This window comes from Scylla paramamosain, chromosome 23 (assembly GCF_035594125.1).
Source record: "Scylla paramamosain isolate STU-SP2022 chromosome 23, ASM3559412v1, whole genome shotgun sequence".
Classification (NCBI taxonomy): domain Eukaryota; kingdom Metazoa; phylum Arthropoda; class Malacostraca; order Decapoda; family Portunidae; genus Scylla; species Scylla paramamosain.
In genome coordinates, this window is record NC_087173.1 from 2399464 (window position 1) to 2422985 (window position 23522).

Genomic DNA, 23522 nt, shown 5'->3' on the forward strand with positions numbered 1-23522 from the left:
ACACGGTATCATCATAGCATTCTAGTCCATATTCTCAGACACTACTGCGCCGCACCTCCACTAAATTCAAAAGCTATACTAGTTGAAGTCGGACTGGCTTTTAAGGGTGTTTTGATGGTTCTAGCAACAGATCAACAAGATTTCTACATTATAATCTGGAGAAACACTCTTGGGAACATGGTTAATAATCTCTGTGGTCTTTGAAAACAGTTGTGGGGAGAAAGCGGAATGTTTCAGAATACAGGCTATGAGTAAACCGAGTAATCAATAATTTCACCGTTTTATTTCGCTGGCTTTTAACACGCTCTCGCTATGTTAATGTGTTTTTCAAAGTTGTCTTCATAATTCTAGTGATGGTTTGAAAGTTAATGTGGTCTTCAAGAGTGTTTTCATAATTCTAGTGATGATTTAACAAGGATTCTGCACCAGAGGGGGAAAAATCATCGAGAGTCGATTATTGACCTCTCATTATGACTGTTCGACCTTGATACAGTCTGGAAGCCTATTTATTAACACTATCTTACGGACTATTTGCCGGATTCTCATGCGTGTTTTCCCCATTGATGATGCTAATTCCTTGTTACACTCTCAGTAATCATGTAAAAATTTAGAAAATCACATTTGCAAACTCCAATATCTTCACTCCATTGGAAACCACGCTTGATAACCCCAGTAGCTTCCACTACACTGAGTGGAATTAAATGTTGGGATAAAAAAGACGCCGAACGCTTGGAAATACGGTCCTTGGATGAGAGAAGGTCAAGCAAAGGACAAAGATACAACGCGGTTGAGAGAGAGAGAGAGAGAGAGAGAGAGAGAGAGAGAGAGAGAGAGAGAGAGAGAGAGAGAGAGAGAGAGAGACTGTCAAATGGAGGTGGTGCGCTGCAGAAATGTTTAGGCAAAAAGAAAAAAAAATAATAAACATGGCACACAAGACGCTTCAAGCATACCATGATTGCGTCACGCTGAATGTACTCGTATGCAAAGGTGGCACGGGTGTTTTCTAGTGCATGGTAAGTTCTTTGTTCTTTTCTCCATGAGTAGCCTATGTAATCTTGTATGGACTGACTGGTCTGGCTAAATAGATCTTGATTATCTGAATGGATAAAATCGATTGCAAAACAGTGATAAAATAATGGTGATATTCTTGCCATTACAGCGGTCTTATTATTTTTTGCAATCACCTGCAGCTTATATAAGAGTCAACTGTATTCCCGAAACTAGTCTTGGCAATCAGAAAAAAAAAACTATGTAGAAATAATAATAGAGACACTAGTAATCATCTCGCCACATCACAGCTTAGAGAGAACGGACAGAGTAGGTTGAGAATTTCCCACTCCTTGCACCTCCTTGACTTCTCAAGTCACATCGCCTAAGTTGTAGACTGCGAGACATTTGAAGATGAAACAAGTGTTAGCAATATGAGATACGAAATTATAAGAATGGTAATGTATAATAATGCTTCTCTATCTTAGTGCCACATCACAGTAGGTTAAACAAAAAATTCTACAGTTATTTCACCTCCTCGACTACTTCTCACGTTGTGCACTGAGAGTTTTTAAAGACGAAACAAGTCTTAACAATACGACAAAAAAAAAAAAAAAAAAAAAAAAATCAATGTAGAAATAATACATTAATTAATTATCATACTACCACATCACAGCTAAGAGACAGCGAATACAGTAACTTATTTCCCGCTCCTTTCACTTCCTCGACTCCTTATGTTGTGCAAAGGAAGGTATTTAAAGATGAAACTGAACAGCAAAGTAAGACCGAGGAGGAGGAAGGAAAAACTGCATAGCGCCCAGTTTTCTTTCTTTCCTCCCGCACCTTTCTCGTCCATTTTCCACGGTGCTATTCGGCTCGCTCCCAAACAGCGCCGCAGAAGAGGAGGGAACACACCACCGCCACCACCACCACCACCACCAGTCCACGAGTCCACACCCTTCCACCAAATTCAGGTTTACCGCCGCAACCACCACCACTACCACTACTACTGCTATCACCACCACTAGCCCAGCTTCCGCTATTATCTTCTCTCCTCGCCAACATCACTAGCGTCTTAAGTATCACTCGCCACCACCACTACTACCTCTGTTCATCACTATCACTACCACTATTAGTTTCATCACCACTACCACGACTATATAACAACAATATATATAATACCATCACCATCACTACCACTACCGCACATTAAATCCCTCTATACTATACGTACCACAAAATTGTCACCACTTGCCACTGGGTATGTTGGGCTTACTGAGTAGTCAACCTCGCATCGGGAGCCCACAAAGCACTCCACGGCAGAAGTCTCATACGTTACAATACTCGACCCCACAGTCGCCCCAACCACTGTTTGTGTCTCGGAGTGGCGCTGTCCAACCCAGAGACAGCGGAAGGGCGTGGGGTTGAGGTGGTCATAGAGGAAAGGGAAATGCAGGAAAGGGGAAGAAGGAATTAGTAAGTTGTGGGTATGAGTGGAAAGTTTGAATTATTAGTGTTGTGAGTATCTGGTAGTGGTGGTGATGGTGGTATTTGTTGCAATTATTATTATTATTAAAAGTAGTAGCATTATCATCAGTAGTAGTAGTAGTAGTAGTAGTAGTAGTAGAGCTGTTGTTGTTGTTGTTGTGATCTAGTAATGATGGTGTGATACCAATAATGGTGATGATTAACAATGACGAAAATAATAATAACAATAAAAAGAATATGAATAAGAAGAAAATGAATAAGTAAAAAAAATAAATAAAAGATAACTAGTGGACCGAAGAGGAACAGACGAAAAAGAGCAATTAATCACAGGGATGAGCAAAACGAGAAAAAAAAAAAATAAGAAGCATTAGCCGTTATTACATAACATGATACTAATATTGAAGGAAGTTATTGAAAAAAAAGAAAAAAGAAACAAGACATGCGTGTAGGAAAAGCTTAACCAATACAAAATAAAAAAAAAAAATAGGAAAATACAAAAGCAAAGTGAAACTAAACCAATGAAAATCATACAAGCAAAATGAAAGTTACCTCTTCCCCACCGCCCCCCCCCCCAAAAAAAAAAAAAAATCAAGTGAAGAAAAAAACTCCGAATGAAAAAGAAAACAAAGCAACAGAAAACGTTATTGACCTTGAAGAAGATGGAAAGTAGGCCAAGACGAAGGGAACGAGGGAGGGAGGAGGGGAGGAAAGGAACTGGGGAGAGAATGGGGGATGGCGGGGTGTGGGGGTATTGGTGCGGGGTAAGGAATGGGGAAGAGGATATAGAGAAATGGCGTCCCGGTAGCTTATTGGGGCGACTGTCTGTCTATGGACTCGGGGAGAAGGAGGGTGGAGGATGAAATGACAAGCCAGAGAGGGAGCAGAAAAATGATGTTATTGGGTTTGTGTTGCATCTCAATTTTATTTTTCTTTCTCTCAAGGGACTCACTGGTTTTACTCACCACAGATTTCAACCTGAGAGAGAACGAAAGAGACAGTTACTAAAGCACATTACATAGCGGGAAAATTTCACTTTAAGACACCCCCCAGACGTCATCTAGATCGTCTCAAGAAAGAAAGAAAGAAAGAAAGAAAGAAAGAAAAAAAACTACCAGATATTACAACAGGAAACATTCCATACCTCAAAGTGTTCAAAGACGTGTTTTTCTCTATACATATATATATTTATTCAACCACATCTATTCTATTTTATTACTTATCTCAATTTTCATTTTTTTTTAAATTTTTACTCTTGATACGTCTTGTACCAATGCACTTTAATATTTATCCCTATTTTGATTCTCCTTTTTTTACTATCTACATGCAAAATCCGTGTTGATGTATTTATAAGAAGGAAAAAGACGATGGTTAGAATGAAAACAAAATATGACGGTGATTCATTCATTCATTCATTCATTCATTCATTCTCTCTCTCTCTCTCTCTCTCTCTCTCTCTCTCTCTCTCTCTCTCTCTCTCTCTCTCTCTCTCTCTCTCTCTCTCTCTCTCAGACACACAATATACAGCCGCGGCGACTCTAGGTCATTAGGAGGGAGTGATGGAGGGCAAGGAATGTAATAGTGTCTCGGTGGCTCCTGCTTGGGACGGCGGCTCGCACCACCAACCCGCCGGCGGCGCTGCAGAAGCCAATGACTGGTTAAGGGAATGCTGGTAGAGAAATGATGTAGTTATTTTGTGTTATATTCAGGAGATGATGATGAACAAGAAGAACAAGAAGGAAAAGACGGACAAAAGATGAAAACAGACGACGTCGAAAAAAACGAACAAGAACAAGATGATGAGAAAGACGAAGACGACGACAAAGACGACGAGGAAGAACAAGAAATAGAAGATGAAGAACAAGAACAAGAATTAGAAGAACAAGAGCAAGAACAAGAATTAGGAGAAGAAAATAATTAGTAGAAGAGTAACGATGTGGAATCTGTATAGAAAATGTTGCAAAAATAAGACTACAATTTTTTAAGCGAAGATTGAAAAAAGGTCGTGGATAGGGAGTTAATTTTCGATGACTTTGATAAGACAGGATGTGACTGATACTTTGTTGTTGTTGTTGCTGTTGTTGCTGTTGTTGTTGTTGTTGGTGGTGGTGGATTTTTCGAGTACCAATCCAAACAATATTTTTCCTTCAAATTACTGGTCGAACTATTAAAAAAAAAAAGAACAATAATAAACTTAATAACACTTAAAAAAAATAAACAAAACATTATCGTACATTTGGAAGAAAATGTCATACTGAAGTCTATTTTTTATTTATTTTTCAGACAAGTATTAGGTTATGCAAACTTTAAAATATACCATGACCTACATCAACTCTCTCTCTCTCTCTCTCTCTCTCTCTCTCTCTCTCTCTCTCTCTCTCTCTCTCTCTCTCTCTCTCTCTCTCTCCCCCCTTGTCCTTCCTTCAATCAACATTTTTCCCAAAGGTTTATTCCAAGACAAAGTCAGTTAATCAATATATTTTCCCCTCCAGTTAGTCACTTGTTTTCCCAGCGTACCCCTCCCCCTTCCTCTGTGCGCCCCTTCCCGTCCCTCTCTGAAACCTTTAGCATAATCCCTCCCGTTATGAAAGCCTCCCTCCGCAACTTTTAAACATCCTCCTCAACTAATAATGCTTTACCTATCGCTTTTATAAAAATTCCCCATTGCCTTCCTCTCCACACACTTAAGCTTTCTCGTTTTTTTTCTCTGTCTTCCTTATTTTCCGTTATTTTTCTGTATTTTCTTGCTATTGGGCTCCTATTTTTTCTCTTCCTGTTTTCTTCTCTCTTTTCCGTTGTTTTTTTTTCTATTGAGCTTCTCTTTTTCCTTTCTCTTTTCCTTTCTCTTCCTTTTTGTTGTTTTCCCTTTTTTTTTTGGCACTGGGATTCCTTTTGTCTATTTTCCCGTTTTCTCCTCCCCCTTTTCGTTGCTTTCCTGTCTTTTGTAGTATCTGGCTTATTTTTCTCTGTTTTCCTGTTTTCTTCTTCCTCTTTGTTGTTTGTCTTTTTTTTCCTATTTGGCTTCTATTTTTCTCTATTTTTTGTTTTCTTCTCTTTCGTTGTTTTTATGCTAAAGAACTTCTATTTTTCATTCTCTTCCTGTCTTCCTTTCCCTCTTTTCGTTGTTTCCTATCTTTTTTTTAGTTATTGGGGTTCTCTTTTTCTCTTCCTTCTCTTTTTTCTCTTTGATGTCTCTTTCTTCCTATTCCCCCAGTCTTCTCTCCTCTTCCCTCTCTTGTATCGTTTTCTTACATCTCCTTTACTATTTTTCTCCCCTTTCTCTATAATTCTCTTGTTCCTTTCTTCTTTACTTTTCCTTCCCTACGTTGTCTTCTTTCCTCCTACATCTAATCCTCCTCTCTTCTCTTCCCTCTTTCTCTTCATTCTCTTATACGTGTTTTCCCTATTTCACCTTTGCTTTGCTCTCCCCTCTCCCTTCCCTTCTCTCGCTTCTGAACTTCCTTCCCTCTTTCCTCTCGCTCCCTTTTCTTTTCTCTCGCTTCTCAACGTTCTTCTCTTTTCTCTTCACTCGCTTCCCAACGTCCTTTCCTCTCCCCCCTCTCTCTCTCTTTTATCTTCTCTCACTTCGCAACGTTTCTCTCCCTCTCTCCTCTCTTCTTCCCAACGTCCTTCCCTCCTCTCAAGTCCTGCCTCAGTCCTGCCTCAGTCCTGCCTCCTTCTCCCTAAGCCCCCTCGACGGCGGCCGCTGCGCGTGATGGCACAATCAATGGTCGCGGATTTGAGTTTCATTTCACGCCAAATTTGCCTCGTGGATCCTGCCGGGCCAGAGAGACTCCCAGAAAGACCTCCAGAGAGACCTCCCGAGAGACCTCCCTCTTACTCCTCAGATCCCCGAGCACTGACGGCGGCTGTCTCGCGAGCGACCTAAGCATTGCCTTCACTCGCGGACCGTCAGGAGTGGAGGGTGAACTGCAGGCGTCAAGTGGAAGAGATGAAATGAGGAAAGATGATAGCTGCCTCGTGGTGGTGGAAGTGGAAAGCAGTGGTGGTGGTGGTGGTGGTGGTGGTGGTGGATAAACCCTTAAGTAGCTTTTTTTAGGGTCGAAGATGAAGTTAATGGGATTTATAGTTTTTTTTTTCCGTTCCCATTAGTGGATGTTATGGTTAGTGGACTCTGAATGTTGTGGAGGGAGATGCCGAGCGAGGCGTGAATGGTTAAGATGCATGTAGACACGTGTGTATAGGAGAGAGATTCAGAGGAGGGAGGGAAGGCCAATTAAGTTCTTAGGTTATAGTGTTCTTGTTTCGAGCACTCCATTAGCTAAGAAAGTTACGAAGAATTAATCGAGAACCGGATATTAGAGAAGGAAAAAAATCTAATGACAAAGTTTTACGTTTTGGAACTTTACATTGCAAACAAGAATTGACCGAAAAAAAAAAACACCATTCTGAAATTTGATAATTTAAAGACCTGACAAAAAAAAAAAAAAAAAACTTTATAATCAAAACACGAATACACAAAAAAATGTTTGAATTTTTTACGGGTTTCTAATGTTACTGTCCTAACTTCAAGATCACAGAGGAGGTTATAGGGAAGGTCAGGTCAGGTCAGCTTGGGTCATGGGGACGTAAAAGAACCCTTAAGGCCAGGACAGCGAAGACCGGGCGGGGGAATGTGCGGTCATGCGATCCCCTGACATAAAACCGCGGCCCGTCCACTTACCGACTCCTCTCCAGCAGCGGAGGAAAAATTAACAGAGGGTGACTCGTCACTGTGGCGCCGACGACCGAAAAAAGAAAAAAAAAGCGCAGATTCCAAGACGGCGCAATGGGAACCAGCCGCCGCCTCCTATTGGTCGAGAGCCGCTGGAACGAACCAATGGCGGGCGTCCAAGAGCCAGGAGAAGGCAACTGGGAGACCTCAATATCTCTGGAATCATCAGACGCTTCCAGGTCTCGAGCGGGCCTGGAACACACGCCGCGGGACAGCCTCAGGCATTGAGTGCTAGTGTGTGCCTCAGTGACGCGTCCGGTCCTCCGCAGTTCTGTCTCCAAGTCCCTTCGTGCCATGGAAATTTGAGTGAGTGCGTGCGGGAGTGCGTGCAAATCCTGAGTCGTCCACACACTCAAGATGGGTGGCGACGTGTCGAGGAACGGCAAGATCGGCGCCGGAGTGGTGTTGTTCCTGGTGCTGGCGGTGGTGGCGGTGCTGGCGGTGGGCTCGGCGGTGGGCTGGTACGACGAGGAGGAGGCCAAGACCCTCGGCCCTCTCGCTGGACAAAAGGAACGGGTAAGGACGCCCTCACTGCCTCGCTCTTTCCCGGTCGATCTCGCGAGGATGAGTTTCCCGCTGGCCAGATTTTTCCGTGTCAAGGCCTGCAGTGTTTGCCGCCCCTGCCAATACCTCGACCACGCGGCGCAACACTGAGAAGGAGGAAGCTTAAATACATACAGCAGTTACAGCTGGATGATGTAGTGATGAGTACACCACTGTAATCACTGACGTACGTGCAGTAACTTCAGGCAGTCAGGTGTTCAGTGAAAATATGAACAGTGGTGTCATTGGGCATTGAAGAATCTGGAATACACGACACAACAAGGAGAGCTGATAGTACTGGCCAGGTAGACAGACAGACAGAGATCGCCAGATAGTAGGATAGACAATAAAAATTGATTCTCTTGTCACTGTCCATGTCGTTGGGCATAAAAAAAAGTAACAATAGGAAAAGTTGATACTGCTAGCCGGAAAGATCACCAGATAGCAAGGTTTTATTTTCCTGTCACATTCTATTATAAGATATGCACAGTGGTATTATGCATGGAAGAACGACACAGCAGGGATAAAGTTGATCCTGATAGTATGACAAATCGCCCCCCAAAAAAAAAAAAAGGAAAAAAAAAGAAATAAATAACGAAATTTGACTCCAGCTAGATTGACAGATAAGATAGATAACGAGATTTGATTCCACTGTCATTTAAAAATCACTTCCCTCATATCACACTGAACACGAAGCTTGTGTGGCGGCACGAAGCGATACACACACACACACACACACACACACACACACACACACACACGAACCGCAAAATCCATGAGAACTGTGGCCGCGGGAGCATCTGGGAAGGAGAGAAAGGAAAGGACCCCAGCTGGAGGAAGGGAGAGGATGGAAAGGAAAGGAGGGAAGGGTGGGAGGGAACAGACTCAACTTAGGTAATCAGGGTCCTAATAATGGTGGCTGGAAGGTCTGCGGAAGGCTGCATTGGTGGTGATGGTGGTGGTGGTGGTGGTGGTGGTGGTGGTGGTAGTCGATTGGAACCAAGATAGGTAGATAAGCAAGAAAATATGTTAGACGATAATAGATGTAGCTCTATAGATTAGCTTAGGTTAGGAAGTGTACAAGATAGATAGATGGATAGATAAATAAGAAAATATATGCTAGATGGCATTAGATGGGAGTTCCTTGTATTGTTAGCTTACGAAGGGGTAAATGATTAGTTGATGGATAAATTGATAAGGTGATAATAAGGCGATATGGTCAGTGTAGATTAGGTTAAGTAGGGATTAATTTATGAGAGATTAGGTTACATTTAATTCAAAAAGTCAGGTTTTGTTTCACTTCCGACAGGCTTACGATAAAACAGGGCATTGAAGTTGAAGTTAGTTCAGCGAAGATTGTAGTTGTAATAGGATTAATTACTGAAAGAGCCTCTCTCTCTCTCTCTCTCTCTCTCTCTCTCTCTCTCTCTCTCTCTCTCTCTCTCTCTCTCTCTCTCTCTCCGCCAATCTCACTGGTTATTGGAAGCACATAATCAGACGCGGCAGGATGAAGATAACATTAAAGATATCTCACTTTTTTATTCCTTTCCTTTCAGAAAATCAGGAAATTTTAGTGATATGTATTTTTTATTTGCACTGACACACACGCACACGCACACACACACACACACACACACACACACAGTATGCAGGTATATATACTTACTCATACCACATACATGAAATAATAACTTAAAACTACTAAATAACACACCGACTCCTAATAATAACTGCAATCCACACCATAATATATCTAATACATGAAAAAATCCATCACCGAGCATACATCCATACATACATACATACATACAGTCTTCTCATGCAATTCACGAACCTACACCACACTCGCCAGCAATGGAATTAAAACTACGCTGCGTTTTATCCTGTTCTTCTAATCGCTCTCCCCCCACTCTCTCTCTCTCTCTCTCTCTCTCTCTCTCTCTCTCTCTCCCGCGTCTCTGTCCTTCCTGCAGATTCCTCCCTCATCTGCATATCCAAACGGTATCTTTATCTTTCCGAATTGACCTTTCCTTGCCTCTTTCAGCGTTAGGTTCAGTTGTCCTATTATGTTTGTCTTGTTTATTTGATTCCTTCCGTTGCTTTTTTTTCCAGTTCGTTAAGCCGTTCTTGCGTTTTCTTAGTTTGTAAGTCCGTTTGTTTGTCTATCTGTTCGTTCTCTAGTCTGCCTATTTCTTTATTTCACTGCCTGTTCATTTATTTACTTGTCTTCTTGTTCACTTGTCGTTTCATTGATTTGCATTAGTGTTCATTCATCTTTTCCTTCTCTTCCTCCTAAACATGCCTACAACCATCTCTTCCTTCCATCCTATTTACTTTCCTCCTCCCTTCCCATCCTTTTCCAGCCAACCCTTTCTTTTTTCCCATCTTACATCTCCTATCCCTCTCCTCTTCATCACCATAAGCTTACAATTATTCTTCCCTCTTCTCTTCTTTCATTTCTTCCATCGACCATCCTTCCTTTCCTCCTCTTTTACCTCTTTCCACCCACCAACTTTCACCCTTCCTTTCTTCCATTCTGCATCTCCCTGTCCTCTGTTCCTACCTATTCACGCACCACCATCCGACCCGTCTCCTGTTCCTCCTCCTCACTTAATGTCGCCTGGTGCCTTAAGTCTCCGCGCCTCCCACACGTCACAGGGAGACTACGCCATTACCCTGATGGGCGGCCAGAGCTGAAACACAAAGGGCACGCTGGTACAAGTGCGTCAAGGAGTTGTTGGGACTTGTAGGATCACAATCCTTGCTGCTTCCCCTGGTCTTTCACTAGCTGTCAGTTTTTACCATATTCAAGCTCAGTTTTCATTATAATCACGGTAATTTTTTTTTTTTGTCTTATAATTACAAGTTTTTGCTTTATTACGGTAATTTTTCATTATAATTACAAGTTTTTACTGTGCTTGAGCTAAGGATTTACTACATTCACGGTCAGTTCGTCTCACCTCCCCAAGCACCGGATTCTGAAACTCTTATCGGTTCATCTCGACTTTTTTATTCCTTGAACTTCCAAAACTCTTGTTATCCGAATACACCTCGGTGGTCTTTTATAATAAACGAAAATGCGGGTAGTAATGAGTCTGGGCTGCTACTTCACTCCTTTCCATCACTTCTTTCGCTCACAGTGGCGCCTCTCGAAATTATACTTGCAAACACATCTGATCAAACTTGCGCGGCCATGGCGGAGTGAAACAAACAATAAAAAAAAAAAAAAAAGAAGGCTCTAGTAGAAGTTATTGGACTCATCGAGGGTGTTTTTATGATTCTTGCGACAGTTTTTAAAGGACATTATTGGGAAGAATACATTCACTACCCTACAAAAAAAAAAAAAAAAAAAAAAAACACTTGTAGGAAGAAAATGCTGAAAACATCGCGAGAAAAAGAGAAATATTTTAATTTTGAATAGAAGAACAAGGAAACAAGGAAATAAAAAAAAGTTAAAATAAAATAGAAATAAAAAAGAGCAATATATCATCCTGGATCAAGAATTTCTGGAAGAGTTCTCAAGCATGGACACTACATCTTTAAAAAGTTCGCCATGGAACTTTATCCTCCTTTACGAGTGTATTCATTTTTATTTTTCGTTATGTTTGTTGTTAGTTAAATGTGAATAACGGATTTCACCTCAAGAACGTATTTATATATAGGCCGGAGAGAGAGAGAGAGAGAAAGAGAGAGAGAGAGAGAGAGAGAGAGAGAGAGAGAGAGAGAGAGAGAGAGAGAGAGTTAATGAAGTAATAAGGACAATAATTTCCTATCGCTAATGAACTTCAAGGGAAAAATTTGGGTCAATATTTTTTGTTCTTTTTTTTCCCCAATTTTTTCTTTATCAAGCCGGATATTTATTCTTTCCCTTTTCCTTTCTATTTCTAAGTTCATATGCCAACAGTTTTCTCTTCCCGTGTTTGTCTAAAATAAGAGTTTTCACTTTAGAATTTCTCGACATCACATTGCATTCTCTCTCTCTCTCTCTCTCTCTCTCTCTCTCTCTCTCTCTCTCTCTCTCTCTCTCTCTCTCTCTCTCTCTCTCTCTCTCTCTCTCCGTTTGGTTTCATCATAGTTTTAAGATTTTCTCATTTTAATTTTAACTTCAACATTTTTCCTCGTCTCACTCCTCCTCATGCGCTCTCCTCCTCCTCGTCCTCCTCCTCCTCCTCCTCCTAGGTCTACTCCTCCTCCTCCTCCTCCTCCTCCTCCTCCAGGTCTAATGTCTTCCTTTCTTCTTTCCGTCTGACGTCACAGTCTTCCCTGTCCACAAAGGGAGGCTGGGAAGCGGAATCGCACACTGATTGGTCAAGATGATTGAAGGAAGAAGGCTTTCTGAGTTCTGATTCGTCACTGCATCATATACTCTCTAAAGTCCTCGCGTTCTGATTGGATGATTGGATCCGGTAAATTGAATGAATGTGATTGGCTGACACACAGTGGATTATGAAACATTTAAAAAAAAATTCCCGTGTTTTTATTGGTTACTGCGGAATATTGATTGAACGTGATTGGTTGAAGTTCATAGGGTCATAACACTTCAAATTTCATGCGTTCTCATTAGCCAGAGAAAAGAATGAACTGTAAGTGATTGGTTAACAGTTCAGTTCCTAGGAATTCTCCTTATCTCCGTTAAGGTTCTGTTAAGGATTGAAGAGCAGAATTTCAGTGACATTGATGACAGCAAGCAAAGTAATCGAGTGATCTAAATGGTGTAGTCCCTGTAATTGAAGAGTTGATCATTAAAAGTCTATAAAAAAAAAAGATGATTTAACAGAAAGAAGATAGAGGTTCTAACTGAAAATTAAGTTAGTTTTCGTGAAGTACTTTGCTGATTTTGAAGTCTGAAAAAATAAAAGTAGTATGTTATAATTAACTAAGAAGATAAGAGATTCTAAATGAATATTAAGTTAGTTTTCATGAAGGATTTTGCTTAGTTTGTAGTCGAAATGGTGCAGTCGTTGTGATCAGTGCTATGAACATAGAAATAGTCTGAAAAAAAGGGGGGTAAAAGTGGTATACTATTATTAGCATCAAGAAAGCATTTAAACAGAATATTATTTTTTTTTAATGAAGTATCTATTATTTTGTAACTTAACTCTTCTTATTGTCCTCATTCGCTCTTTTTGTGATGGTGAGTGACGCTGTTTTATCACGATCCATTCACTTTCCGAGTAAAATATCACAAGCTGCACTACTATTAATGGAATGTTCTTTTTTTCCCCTTTTTTTAAGTTTGCGATAAAAAGAAGCGCTGCATTTTTTTTCCACCTTGACCTCCTACACTTGGGAAAAAAAAAAAAAAAAATATATATATATATATATATATATATATATATATATATATATATAAAACAGAAAAAAAGCTGATTCTTCGCTCGCAAGACAAAGGTTTGTTTTTTCCCCTTCGATTTTTTTTTCCTTCGCAGAATTCAAGTCCACTTTCCCTATTTTTCGCTGTTTTTCCCCATCTATTTCTACTCATAATTTTTCACCATCTTCATTTGCTTTATTTCAGAGATCCTCCTCCTCCTCTTCTTTCTCTTCCTCCTCCTCATCCTCCTTTTCCTTCTTCCTATCGTCCTACGCAATGTTTCCTCACCTATCTTCCTTCTTTCTATCCTTCCTCTGCTTCTCTTCCTCCTCCTCCTTCTTCTCCATCTCCACCACCTCCTCCTCCTCTTCCTCCACAAAGAAATATCAGAAAAATGTCGATGCCCATTGTTTTCATCCGAATCTGACCTCTCACCCCTCCTCCTCCTCCTCCTCCTCCTCCTCCTCCTCCTCCAGATACGTTACAGTTTTCCCTCCGTATGCATTTTCGTTCCTCTCACCTGTTCCTTCCCACCTGAGAACCTTTTTTCCTTATTTATTGCATTTTCGTGCGCTTTTCCTTCGTCTTCTGTGCTTTTGTTCGTTCCTCCGCTCCGATATTTGCCGATTTATTTGTTTTCTCATTTGATTTTTCTCTTTTTTCAGTTATTGGCGAGAGACAGGGAGGAAAGAAAAGAAAAGGTGTTGTTTTTGTTGTTGCTGTTGTTAGTAGTAGTAGTAGTAGTAGGTGAAGTATGTCTAACATGATGGTGGTGATATAGACAAGAACAAGAACAACAACAACAACAACAACAACAACAACAACAATAATAACAATAATAATAATAATGAGAAAGCTACATCGAAGAACTAAAAAAAATATCTACCAGAGAGAGAGAGAGAGAGAGAGAGAGAGAGAGAGAGAGAGAGAGAGAGAGAGAGAGAGAGAGAGAGAGTGGGAGAGGAAGAGGAAAAGCATTATTTTGCTTCAGACGCAATTGTTCACACACACACACACACACACACACACACACACACACACACACACACACACACACACACACACACACACTACCCGCCAGCCAGTGCATCAGTTACACTGACACAATTAATCACAAAACTGCCACGTGTAAGCCTGGTCGCTTCTTGCAGCTTCCCTTATTTCTTATGTTCTTATGTTCTTATAACTGACACCGCTGATCTATGTGAACCTTATACCCAGAGAGAGAGAGAGAGAGAGAGAGAGAGAGAGAGAGAGAGAGAGAGAGAGAGAGAGAGAGAGAATTACATGTCCTCAATATCTTCTCTGACTCTACAAAAGAGAAACAAAAAACACGGTCATTTCTTTCTTTTGTTTTTGAGTTTCGGCGTATGTACAAGGTTTTTTTTTTTATGTAGGAAGGACACTGGCCAAGGGCAACAAAAATCCAATATTTTTTTTTTATCAAGTTAGGTTAAGTTAGGTTAGTAGGGGGGTCAGTTTAGGTTAGATTAGATTAGCAGGGGGTTAGGTTAAGCATTTCGTAGTCCCGTATCTAACAACATTATCATCTTGTGTTTTGTGTCTCTTGTGACGCTAACAGAAAAGGATGTTCTCATGATTACAGTGACATTTTAACTCCAATTCTACACCATCAGTTCAAAAACATGCTTGGAAACTCAACGTATTATCGGATAACTCTGATAAACTCCTGATGAGTGTGTGGCGCTTTTAGATGGTGAGGGTTATCAGGAGCAGCCATGTAAACCTGTTGTTCCTTTGTTCCTTTGTGATGCAGCATAGTAGGTTGAGTTGTGTGTAACAACGCTACAAATAAACCTGTGCAGCGTTGCCAGACACAAGATGGAAAAGAATTAGTAAGAATAAATAAAGAGTTGTGTGGCATTGTGAGGGTTGTTGAAGATGAGTATTCATTTATTTTTTTTCTAGAGCATACCGAATGTGATAGATATTTAGTGCTGTAGTACGAGTATTACAGAGGCAAACGCGCACACACACACAGGAAGGAACCCACCCAATCTCTCTCTCTCTCTTTTCCCCTTCCATCACTTTTCATCTCTCCTCTCCTCCCTTGTGCTTCATGTCCCCTCCCTTAATCTGTTTCACCACCTACACCACCACCATTACCTCTATGTATGGAGACATCAAGTCGGAAGAGTGAGGCGGGAGGGTACAGTGAGGTCATGAATCCCCTACCACATCCTATTCCCTCCCATTCTTCACTGGCATTACCATCTACCCCCATCCGTGCCCTCAGCCTCAAGTGTGCCCTCTCTCTCTCTCTCTCTCTCTCTCTCTCTCTCTCTCTCTCTCTCTCTCTCTCTGGAATGAAAAAAAAAATACCATGGTTGTGTAATTACTAGTTAGAATCTTCTGGACGACCATCAACACCACCACTACAACTACAATCACTGCTAGTACTTCGTCTGTACATTTCTTCCCACTATTATCCAAACCTCGAAACAGACTAACAATAAAATCAGTTAATTGTACATTTATGACAACAAGATCACGAGAGAGAGAGAGAGAGAGAGAGAGAGAGAGAGAGAGAGAGAGAGAGAGAGAGAGAGAGAGAGAGAGAGAGAGAGAGAGAGAGAGAGAGAGAGATTGCGAAGAGCATGAAAATACATTACTACACACACACACACACACACACACACACACACACACACACACACACACACACACACACACACACACACACACACACACACACACACACACACACACACACACACACACACACACGGGCCCAGGTAGGTTGTGATGAGTCTGTCACACCTGTGTTTGATGTTAGGCTGGCGACTGCAGGTGACATAGTGAGAGTCTAGGTCAGGTTTTGTCTCTCGTGCGTATACACCTGAGGGTTGGCAGGTACGCGGAGAGAGAGAGAGAGAGAGAGAGAGAGAGAGAGAGAGAGAGAGAGAGAGAGAGAGAGAGAGAGAGAGAGAGAGAGAGAGAGAGAGAGAGAGAGAGAGTTTCGTCAATAACCTACTGATGTCCTGAAACCCCCCTCCCCGTTTCTCTCTCTCTCTCTCTCTCTCTCTCTCTCTCTCTCTCTATTTATAGTTCTGACGAACTTACCACAGTTATTGTGAGGTACTAATGTACGGCTGGCCACACTCTTGCAAGGTACACGTAGCGTTGCCAATGCTGGCCGAGATAATAACACTGGTAGTAAACTTCACTCGACCCTTTCATTGGGGGTAAGGAGACCCCTGCTTCCTCCCTCACCCCCCCCCCTCCTTACCTTTCCATACCACCAATGAATGGGACGAGTGAAGCTCACTACCAGTGTTTTGGAGTTACTATCTCGGCCACCACTAGTAACGCTAAGTGGACCTTGCAAGAGTGTGGCCAGCTGCACGTTTCATTCACCTACGGTCGTCTGCTGGTCACCCAACTCAGCCGTGTGTGTGTCCACTATTGCATATATCATTTTAAATTGTACACATCGTAAAGAAAAAATCCAACTTTAATTCTAGTGACAATGATAGTAATAATAATAATAATAATAATAATAATAATAATAATGATAACAATAATAATAATATGATGAAAATAAATAAGAACGACATCGAAGGAAAGCAAAAATCGCATTTCTTTCCTATTGGTGATAAGTGATTCTGATATTCTAATACATACACAAAATAAAAAAAACTTGTGAAATATTCAGTCTTTATATTTTTCTTTTCTCTCTCTCTCTTTTTTTTTTTTTTTAGAAATGAATATCACTATGTTTGAAATATTACTCAAAACCCATATTCTATACTAACTCTTGAAACATCTTGCATTTAACTCATCATTGCAACTTAACAGTAAACCATCACTAACTCACCATTCTCAACTCACACACACACACACACACACACACACCACTGAAGCATTCCATACAGAGTAACATAACCTGAACATCACAAAAACAAAACCACTCCAGGCAACAAACAGGCAACCCCTCACCCCGCGACGCACTCAGTTCAACCGGCGCCGCTTCCCACATCTCGAATTAAAAGGACAAAACGTATGACCAAAGAATCAGATACGTATGAAGCAACAATTCAGAGGCACCTGTGTCGAGGGGCCATACTCAGCTTAGTCACTCCTCGCCCCAGCCAATCATGAGCCAGAGATAAAGGCGACAGAAACGTATGAGGCGAGAATTCCTGCTTATACGTATGTGAGAGAGAGAGTTTTGGGAACGTCCCTTGACACACACACACACACAGTACCCACTACATTTTCATGTTGCTGATAACGGTGTGTGTGTGTGTGTGTGTGTGTGTGTGTGTGTGTGAATACATTTGTTCATCAGTAGGATAAACACGTAGACGAAAACGTTTATCAAAAAACAACACAACAGTAATCAGATTTACTAACTTACCCAAACCTTCACTAACTTAACCAAACCTAACTAACTTACACTAATCTCCACTAACTCTTACCTAACGTATCTTAACCTGCCATGACATAACACAACCTCACCTAACACAAAGCAGACTAACGTTAATATGCAGCCCTTAAATGAAGCAAACGACGTCATGCAACTCCCGCCAAGTCATCACACCACCTCACTATTACCTGCTTGGGCGAGCGACTACCACCACCACTACTACTTTCACTATCACCGATCACCATTGTGAGATCTACCGGCAATTTTTCCCCTACATTCCGCTAAAATTTCTGTTTTGCCACAATATTTCCCTGTCGCGCCTCACTTCTCTCAGCTTATTTTTCTGTTCCCTCCTACTCCTTTTCGACGTTTCCCAAGAGTCAGAGGTCAGTGGCATGTATAACACAAGTTCCCTCAGTTATTCGTATCCATCACATTATATTGTTTCCTGGCCACCTAAACTCCACCTCTCTCTCTCTCTCTCTCTCTCTCTCTCTCTCTCTCTCTCTCTCTCTCTCTCTCTCTCTCTCTATCTGGAGATGGGTATACTTGTGACACCAATCTGTTACTGTAGCCTTTGAATTATGCCTCCTCCTCCTCCTCCTCCTGCTATGCTGTCCTGTCTCTCTTCCCTGTAGCTAGTTAGTAGAAGTTACCAAACAGCCTTGCAAGGACCAAAAGGTCTGTTGCTGTCTGGCTTTCCTTTGTATTCCCTTTTCCTCCACCAAGGCTATCAACATCTTCAAACTCCTCTCCCCCCCCCCCCAGCCGGTCCTCCCGTCCTCCTTTCCCAAACATGTGCACTAACTCGACCGAATCCTCCCCTTCCTCTTCCTCCTCCTCCTCCTCCTCCTCCTCCTCCTCCTCCTCCTCCTCGCCCACCAGCACATCCTCCACGTCTTCCTTTCAGCACGGCCATCACGCGCCACATCACAACCTAGATTTATCTACCACCCTATTTCCGGTTTGTTATGCTGATTACTCGCCAGTCTCTTTCTGCTCCTCTCTCTCTCTCTTCCCTCGCCGCCACCACAACAAATTCAGACAATATCCACCCAGACTATTTACCCTTAATAAACCTTGTGAGGGACTTAGGAGAGATAATTCGCAGGGGAAAGTTAGTCACCTCAATTTATAACCTAGAGGCATCAAATGATAAGGCTCAGGGAAATATAAGTATCTGGAGTTTATCGTTAGCATACGTGTGTGAGACGGAGTAGGAGAGGAGCTGGAGCATGCGCAAAGAGGGAGAGGAGGAGGAGGAGGAGGAGTTCGGTTAGATCTGGTTAGGTTAAGCTGTAGGGACGACAGACAGCTTTGGAGTGGAGGTGGAGTTGCATCAAGGGTCTGCGTTGAGTCCCTTCCTCTTCAACATTGGGATGAATGTGCTGAATGAAGGCGTGCGAGTGGGAACACTGTGGGACATGATGTATGTAGATGATGTTTTAGTGGGTGAGTCTAAAGAGGAGATAGAGCAAAGAGTGGATGAGTGGAGGTTAGCATTGGAGAGTAGATGGATGAAGATGAAGATAAGTAGAACAAAGACAGAATCTAATTAAGATGTGTACAGAGGAAGAGCAGAATAGATGTGAAAGTGTCAAGCTGGATGGAGTGGAGCTAGAGAGAATAGATACCTTCAGTTATCTGGTATCTACCATATCAGTAGATGGTAATTAAGATAAGGAAGTAACTAGAAGGATCCAAGCAGCAGGATGGAGGAGCTGGAGGGATGTATCAGGGGTACTGTGTGACAGGAAAATGCCATTGAAATTAAAGGGAAAGGTTTACAAAACTATGGTGAAACGAGCAATGACGTATGGAGCAGAGGCATTACTTGTGAAGATGGTAAATGAAAAGAGGATGGAAGTAGCAAAAATGAGGATGTTGGGTTGGATGTGTGGGGGTGACGAGGGAGGACAGAATCAGCAATACAGTGAAGGTGGGAGTCATTTCAAAGAAGACACAGGAAGCAAGACTTAAATGGTTTCAGCACGTAAAGAGAAGGGATGGAGCAAGTGATGAGAGGAGAGTCCTGGATATGGAAGTGCAAGGAAGGAGGAGAAGAGGAAGACCCAAGATTAGATGGAAAGACTATAACAGATGACATGAGAGAGAAGGGACTAGAGACCAACATGGCAGGTGACAGATGAAATTTGGAGGCGGCTCATCAATAACAGCGACCACGTATAGAGATAGGCTGATAAAGTGACGACGAAGAGGTAGTAGTTAGGTTAAGCGTTCGTCTCCTTAGCTCTAGAACACGGACTCCAACACAGTACTTAAGAGAGTTTATGGGAAAAATAGGTGAAGGTTGGATTTCAGAAACGCTTTAATTATTACTAATGCCAGACAAGAACAGCATCTCAAGGAATAATAGACTTGCAGAACGAAATAAAACGTTCTTTTTATCACTATAAATTCCAGGGAAACAAGCTATTAAAAAAAAAAATGACCGAACAAGATACTGAGATGAAACTAACCAAAAAACAGATAAAAAAAACGAGAGAGAGAGAGAGAGAGAGAGAGAGAGAGAGAGAGAGAGAGAGAGAGAGAGAGAGAGAGAGAGAGAGAGAGAATTGCAATTAAGGATTTAGATATTATAAATGAGTCTTTCATGCTTAATGGTGGATGTCAGGCGTATCCTCGAATTAATTACCGGGAATCTGAGGTTGTTACCTGCACACCACACCTGCGTCTGGCCAGGCGACGAGGGGGCGGCAAGCAACACCTGAAACACCTCAACCAATGCGAGTCTTCCTTTCTTGCTATCACTCATTTCTTAGGTTTGCTTTTTTTATCATCATCTGTTCGGTAAAACGTTCGATAAAAAAAAAAAAAAATGAACATGTAGTAGTAGTAGTAGTAGTAGTAGTAGTAGTTGTAGTAGTAGATATTTCATTTGCCTTTTTTAATGCTACTTTAACTTATTTTTCATTTTCATTTTTTCTTTGTTTTTACTTTTTTTTCGACTTTTTATAATTACATGCTCAAATTCTTGCCTTGTACTTTGCAAGACTACTAATTCGATTTAAGTCTACTTTAAGCTTTACTACATAAAAAAAAAAAAAATATCACCTTTAAAAACTTATGAAATTTAGAGCAACAACCACTCTCTCTCTCTCTCTCTCTCTCTCTCTCTCTCTCTCTCTCTCTCTCTCTCTCTCTCTCTCTCTCTCTCTCTCTCTCTCTCATCTCCGGGTACGGGGTCGCAGTCTTTAGGCGAAGATTAGAGAGAGAGATGTAACACGGGACAAAACCATCACGGAGACACTACAAAGATTAAGAAGATGAGGGGAGGCTGAGGGGGCGAGGAGCGGGAGGGCGGAGGGGTGGAAAACATTGGAGAAGAGGAGAGGGGAGAGGAGTAGGCGCGGAGGAAGGGACGCGAGGTGACGGGTGAAGTGAGGAAAGGATGAAGGATGAGGGAAAGAAAAGTTGAATAAAATTTGCTAAAAAGAAAGTTGGAATGAAGGGAAATGGGAGAGAGAATAGAGAGGAAAGAGGAATGGTGAACAGCGGAACAGTTATGGAAGGAGCAGATGGTAGAAGATACACAGGAGGAGGAGGAGGAGGAGGAGGAGGATGTGGAGGAGGAGGAGGGGGAGGGAGCAGGAGGGACAGGTGGAAGGGAGAAACAAGAAATGAGAAGGAAATTCACAAAGGTTTCGTCGATATTGGAGACTTGGGGGAGATTTTTTTTCCCCTTCGTCTTTGTTTGTATACCGTGTGTGTGTGTGTGTGTGTGTGGTGTGTGTGTGTGTGTGTGTGTGATCAAAACGAGCCCTCGTGCTAATGGCGTGAAGACCGAACCACCTTTCAGTATAATTAGGACCATTGCTTAATTACACGTCATCACACACACACACACACATGAATCACGCGAATAAAACCCACAAAACAATCACCAAAAACACAAGGAAATAAGATGAATAAACCAAATAAAACACAAACACTATAATAAAAAACAAAACATACCATGAAGTCTGGCGTGGAGAGAATGGGGGAAGACACACGAGAGTCCTAAACATTTTCCTTTTTTCACGCACTGGGAAGGATATCAGGTGTAGGACTCGCCGAGGAGGAACAGGAGGAGCACATGTGGAGAGCCAGGCAGCCTGAGGTCCAATACCAATCCTTCTGGGCAAAAGAAGCTCAGGACTGCCTTGATAACGTTTCGAATCGCTACAGAGAGTGTTTGAATCTCCTGGAGTGGGGTTTGATCGCTTAAACGCAGTGAAAACGTTAGGAATGTATCACTGACCTCTCTCCACATATAGTCCATAGGTGGTGTTGTTCCAAAAGAGGTTTGAAACAAATTATATGGAGTCTGGTCGCTTAAATGGGGTAGAAAGGTAAAAATACACCAACATTGTTCTACCTACACCGTATAGTCCATAGGTAGCGCTATCTGAGCTCCTCAACTACTATTTCTTATTGTTTCAGAGTTTGAGTTAAAAGTAGAACTATTTACGTAAAACTACATTAAGTTCTCTCTACCACACCGTGCGTAACAAATACTGTTTCGACTGTTTCAGAGAGTTTCAGTCTAAATAAACGGGATTTGACCGCTTAAATGTAGTAAAAAAATGTAGGAATTTATTAACTCGTTCTTTCTACGCTACCATATGTAACCGGTGGGTGCCGCTGTGTATGAGCTAACCGTGCTGTGTCCGTTGTTACAAAGAGGATTTAAACCTAAGATGGAATTCGATAGCTTAAATATAGGAGCGTATCATTTATAAATATTCATTCTTTATACTCGTACAAGGTAGGTGGCGCTGTGTCCAAGGCTCCGACCTATTCAAGTACTGTTTCAGAGAGAGAGAGGTTCAGAGGTTCGACTGCTTAGAAAGGATTGGAAACTTGAGAGCGAGTAGCAAAATTTTTTCCTACGCAGTCACATTTCACGGATAGATGGCGCGGTCTTTGAATTTCCCCCCCTCCCACACACACACGGGGTACCACAAAGAACAAAGCCATGAGGGTTCAAATCCTTGGTGGCTAAACGATCAATGAAACGCTGAATTTAAATGTTTCGTAACCGGAATACGTGAGAATAAATGACAAAAATATTCACAATTATGTTCTTTTTTCGTTTTCTATTTCATGAGTTAACTTTCCATTTTCTTTCAACAAGCGTTTGACCTGAGAGAGAGAGAGAGAGAGAGAGAGAGAGAGAGAGAGAGAGAGAGAGAGAGAGAGAGAGAGAGAGAGAGAGAGAGCAGTGCAAAATAGCTTGGAAATTATGCAGCGATAAAGGAAAAACGATATAATGAAGGTAATGGGAGGAGGAGGAGGAGGAGGAGGAGGAGGAAAAGAAAGGAAGGAATGAAGGAAAGAAAAGAAAAAAGAAAAGAAGAAAAGAGAAAGATAAGCAGTAAAGCAGGAGTGATGAAAGAAAGAAGGAAGAAAAAAGAAGGGAAGGATAAAAACAGGGAAGGAAAAATGGAGGGAAAAAGGAAATGAAGAAGAAAAGATGAAGGGAGGAAGTAGAGAAAGGATAAAAAAAAGAGAACGGGAGAAGGAAAGAAAGAAGGGTGAAAAAAAGGGAAGAAAAGGAGAAAGAAAGAAGAAAAGAGGAAAGGAAGAAGGAAAGGAGAGAAGGAAGGAAAGAGGAAGAGGAGGAGAGACCTGAGAGAATAAAAGATGGCGGAAAAGATGGATCCTTTGGTGACATTTGGTAAACTGGCTTAGCATTGTCTTGTGTCTCGCTTACATAATGAGAGAGAGAGAGAGAGAGAGAGAGAGAGAGAGAGAGAGAGAGAGAGAGAGAGAGAGAGAGAGAGAGAGAGAGAGAGAGAGAGAGAGAGAGAGAGAGAGAGAGAGGCTATAATCGACACCCATTATCATGTTTCTCTTTTGTAAAATTCTCATACACAAAAGAACAATAAGATTAGATGATGATGATGGTGATGATGATGGTGATGATGATGATGATGATGATAATTATGATGATGATGTAAGATTGTAATGAAAGAAAGGGACGTCAACTCTATTTCAGTTTTATATTCATGTAACTACTACTACTGCTACTACTACTACTACTACTACTACTACTACTACTACTA

The 23522-nt window shown here is 41.6% G+C and overlaps 1 protein-coding gene and 1 long non-coding RNA gene across 5 annotated transcripts in view; one reads left to right on the forward strand and one right to left on the reverse strand.

Moving 5' to 3' along the window:
- The window catches only part of LOC135112015 (uncharacterized), a 39109-nt gene that overhangs the window by 10992 nt on the left and 4595 nt on the right, over window positions 1-23522 (reverse strand). The gene's annotated exons all lie outside the window — the stretch shown is intronic.
- Window positions 7542-23522, forward strand: part of LOC135112010 (collagen alpha-1(XVIII) chain-like) — a 36228-nt gene continuing 20247 nt past the window's right edge. For all 4 annotated transcript variants that reach the window (XM_064025832.1, XM_064025833.1, XM_064025835.1 and 1 more), the window contains exon 1: window positions 7542-7723. In XM_064025832.1, the coding sequence (XP_063881902.1) occupies window positions 7565-7723 (159 nt within the window). In that variant the 5' untranslated portion in view covers window positions 7542-7564. The remainder of the gene's footprint in view (window positions 7724-23522) is intronic.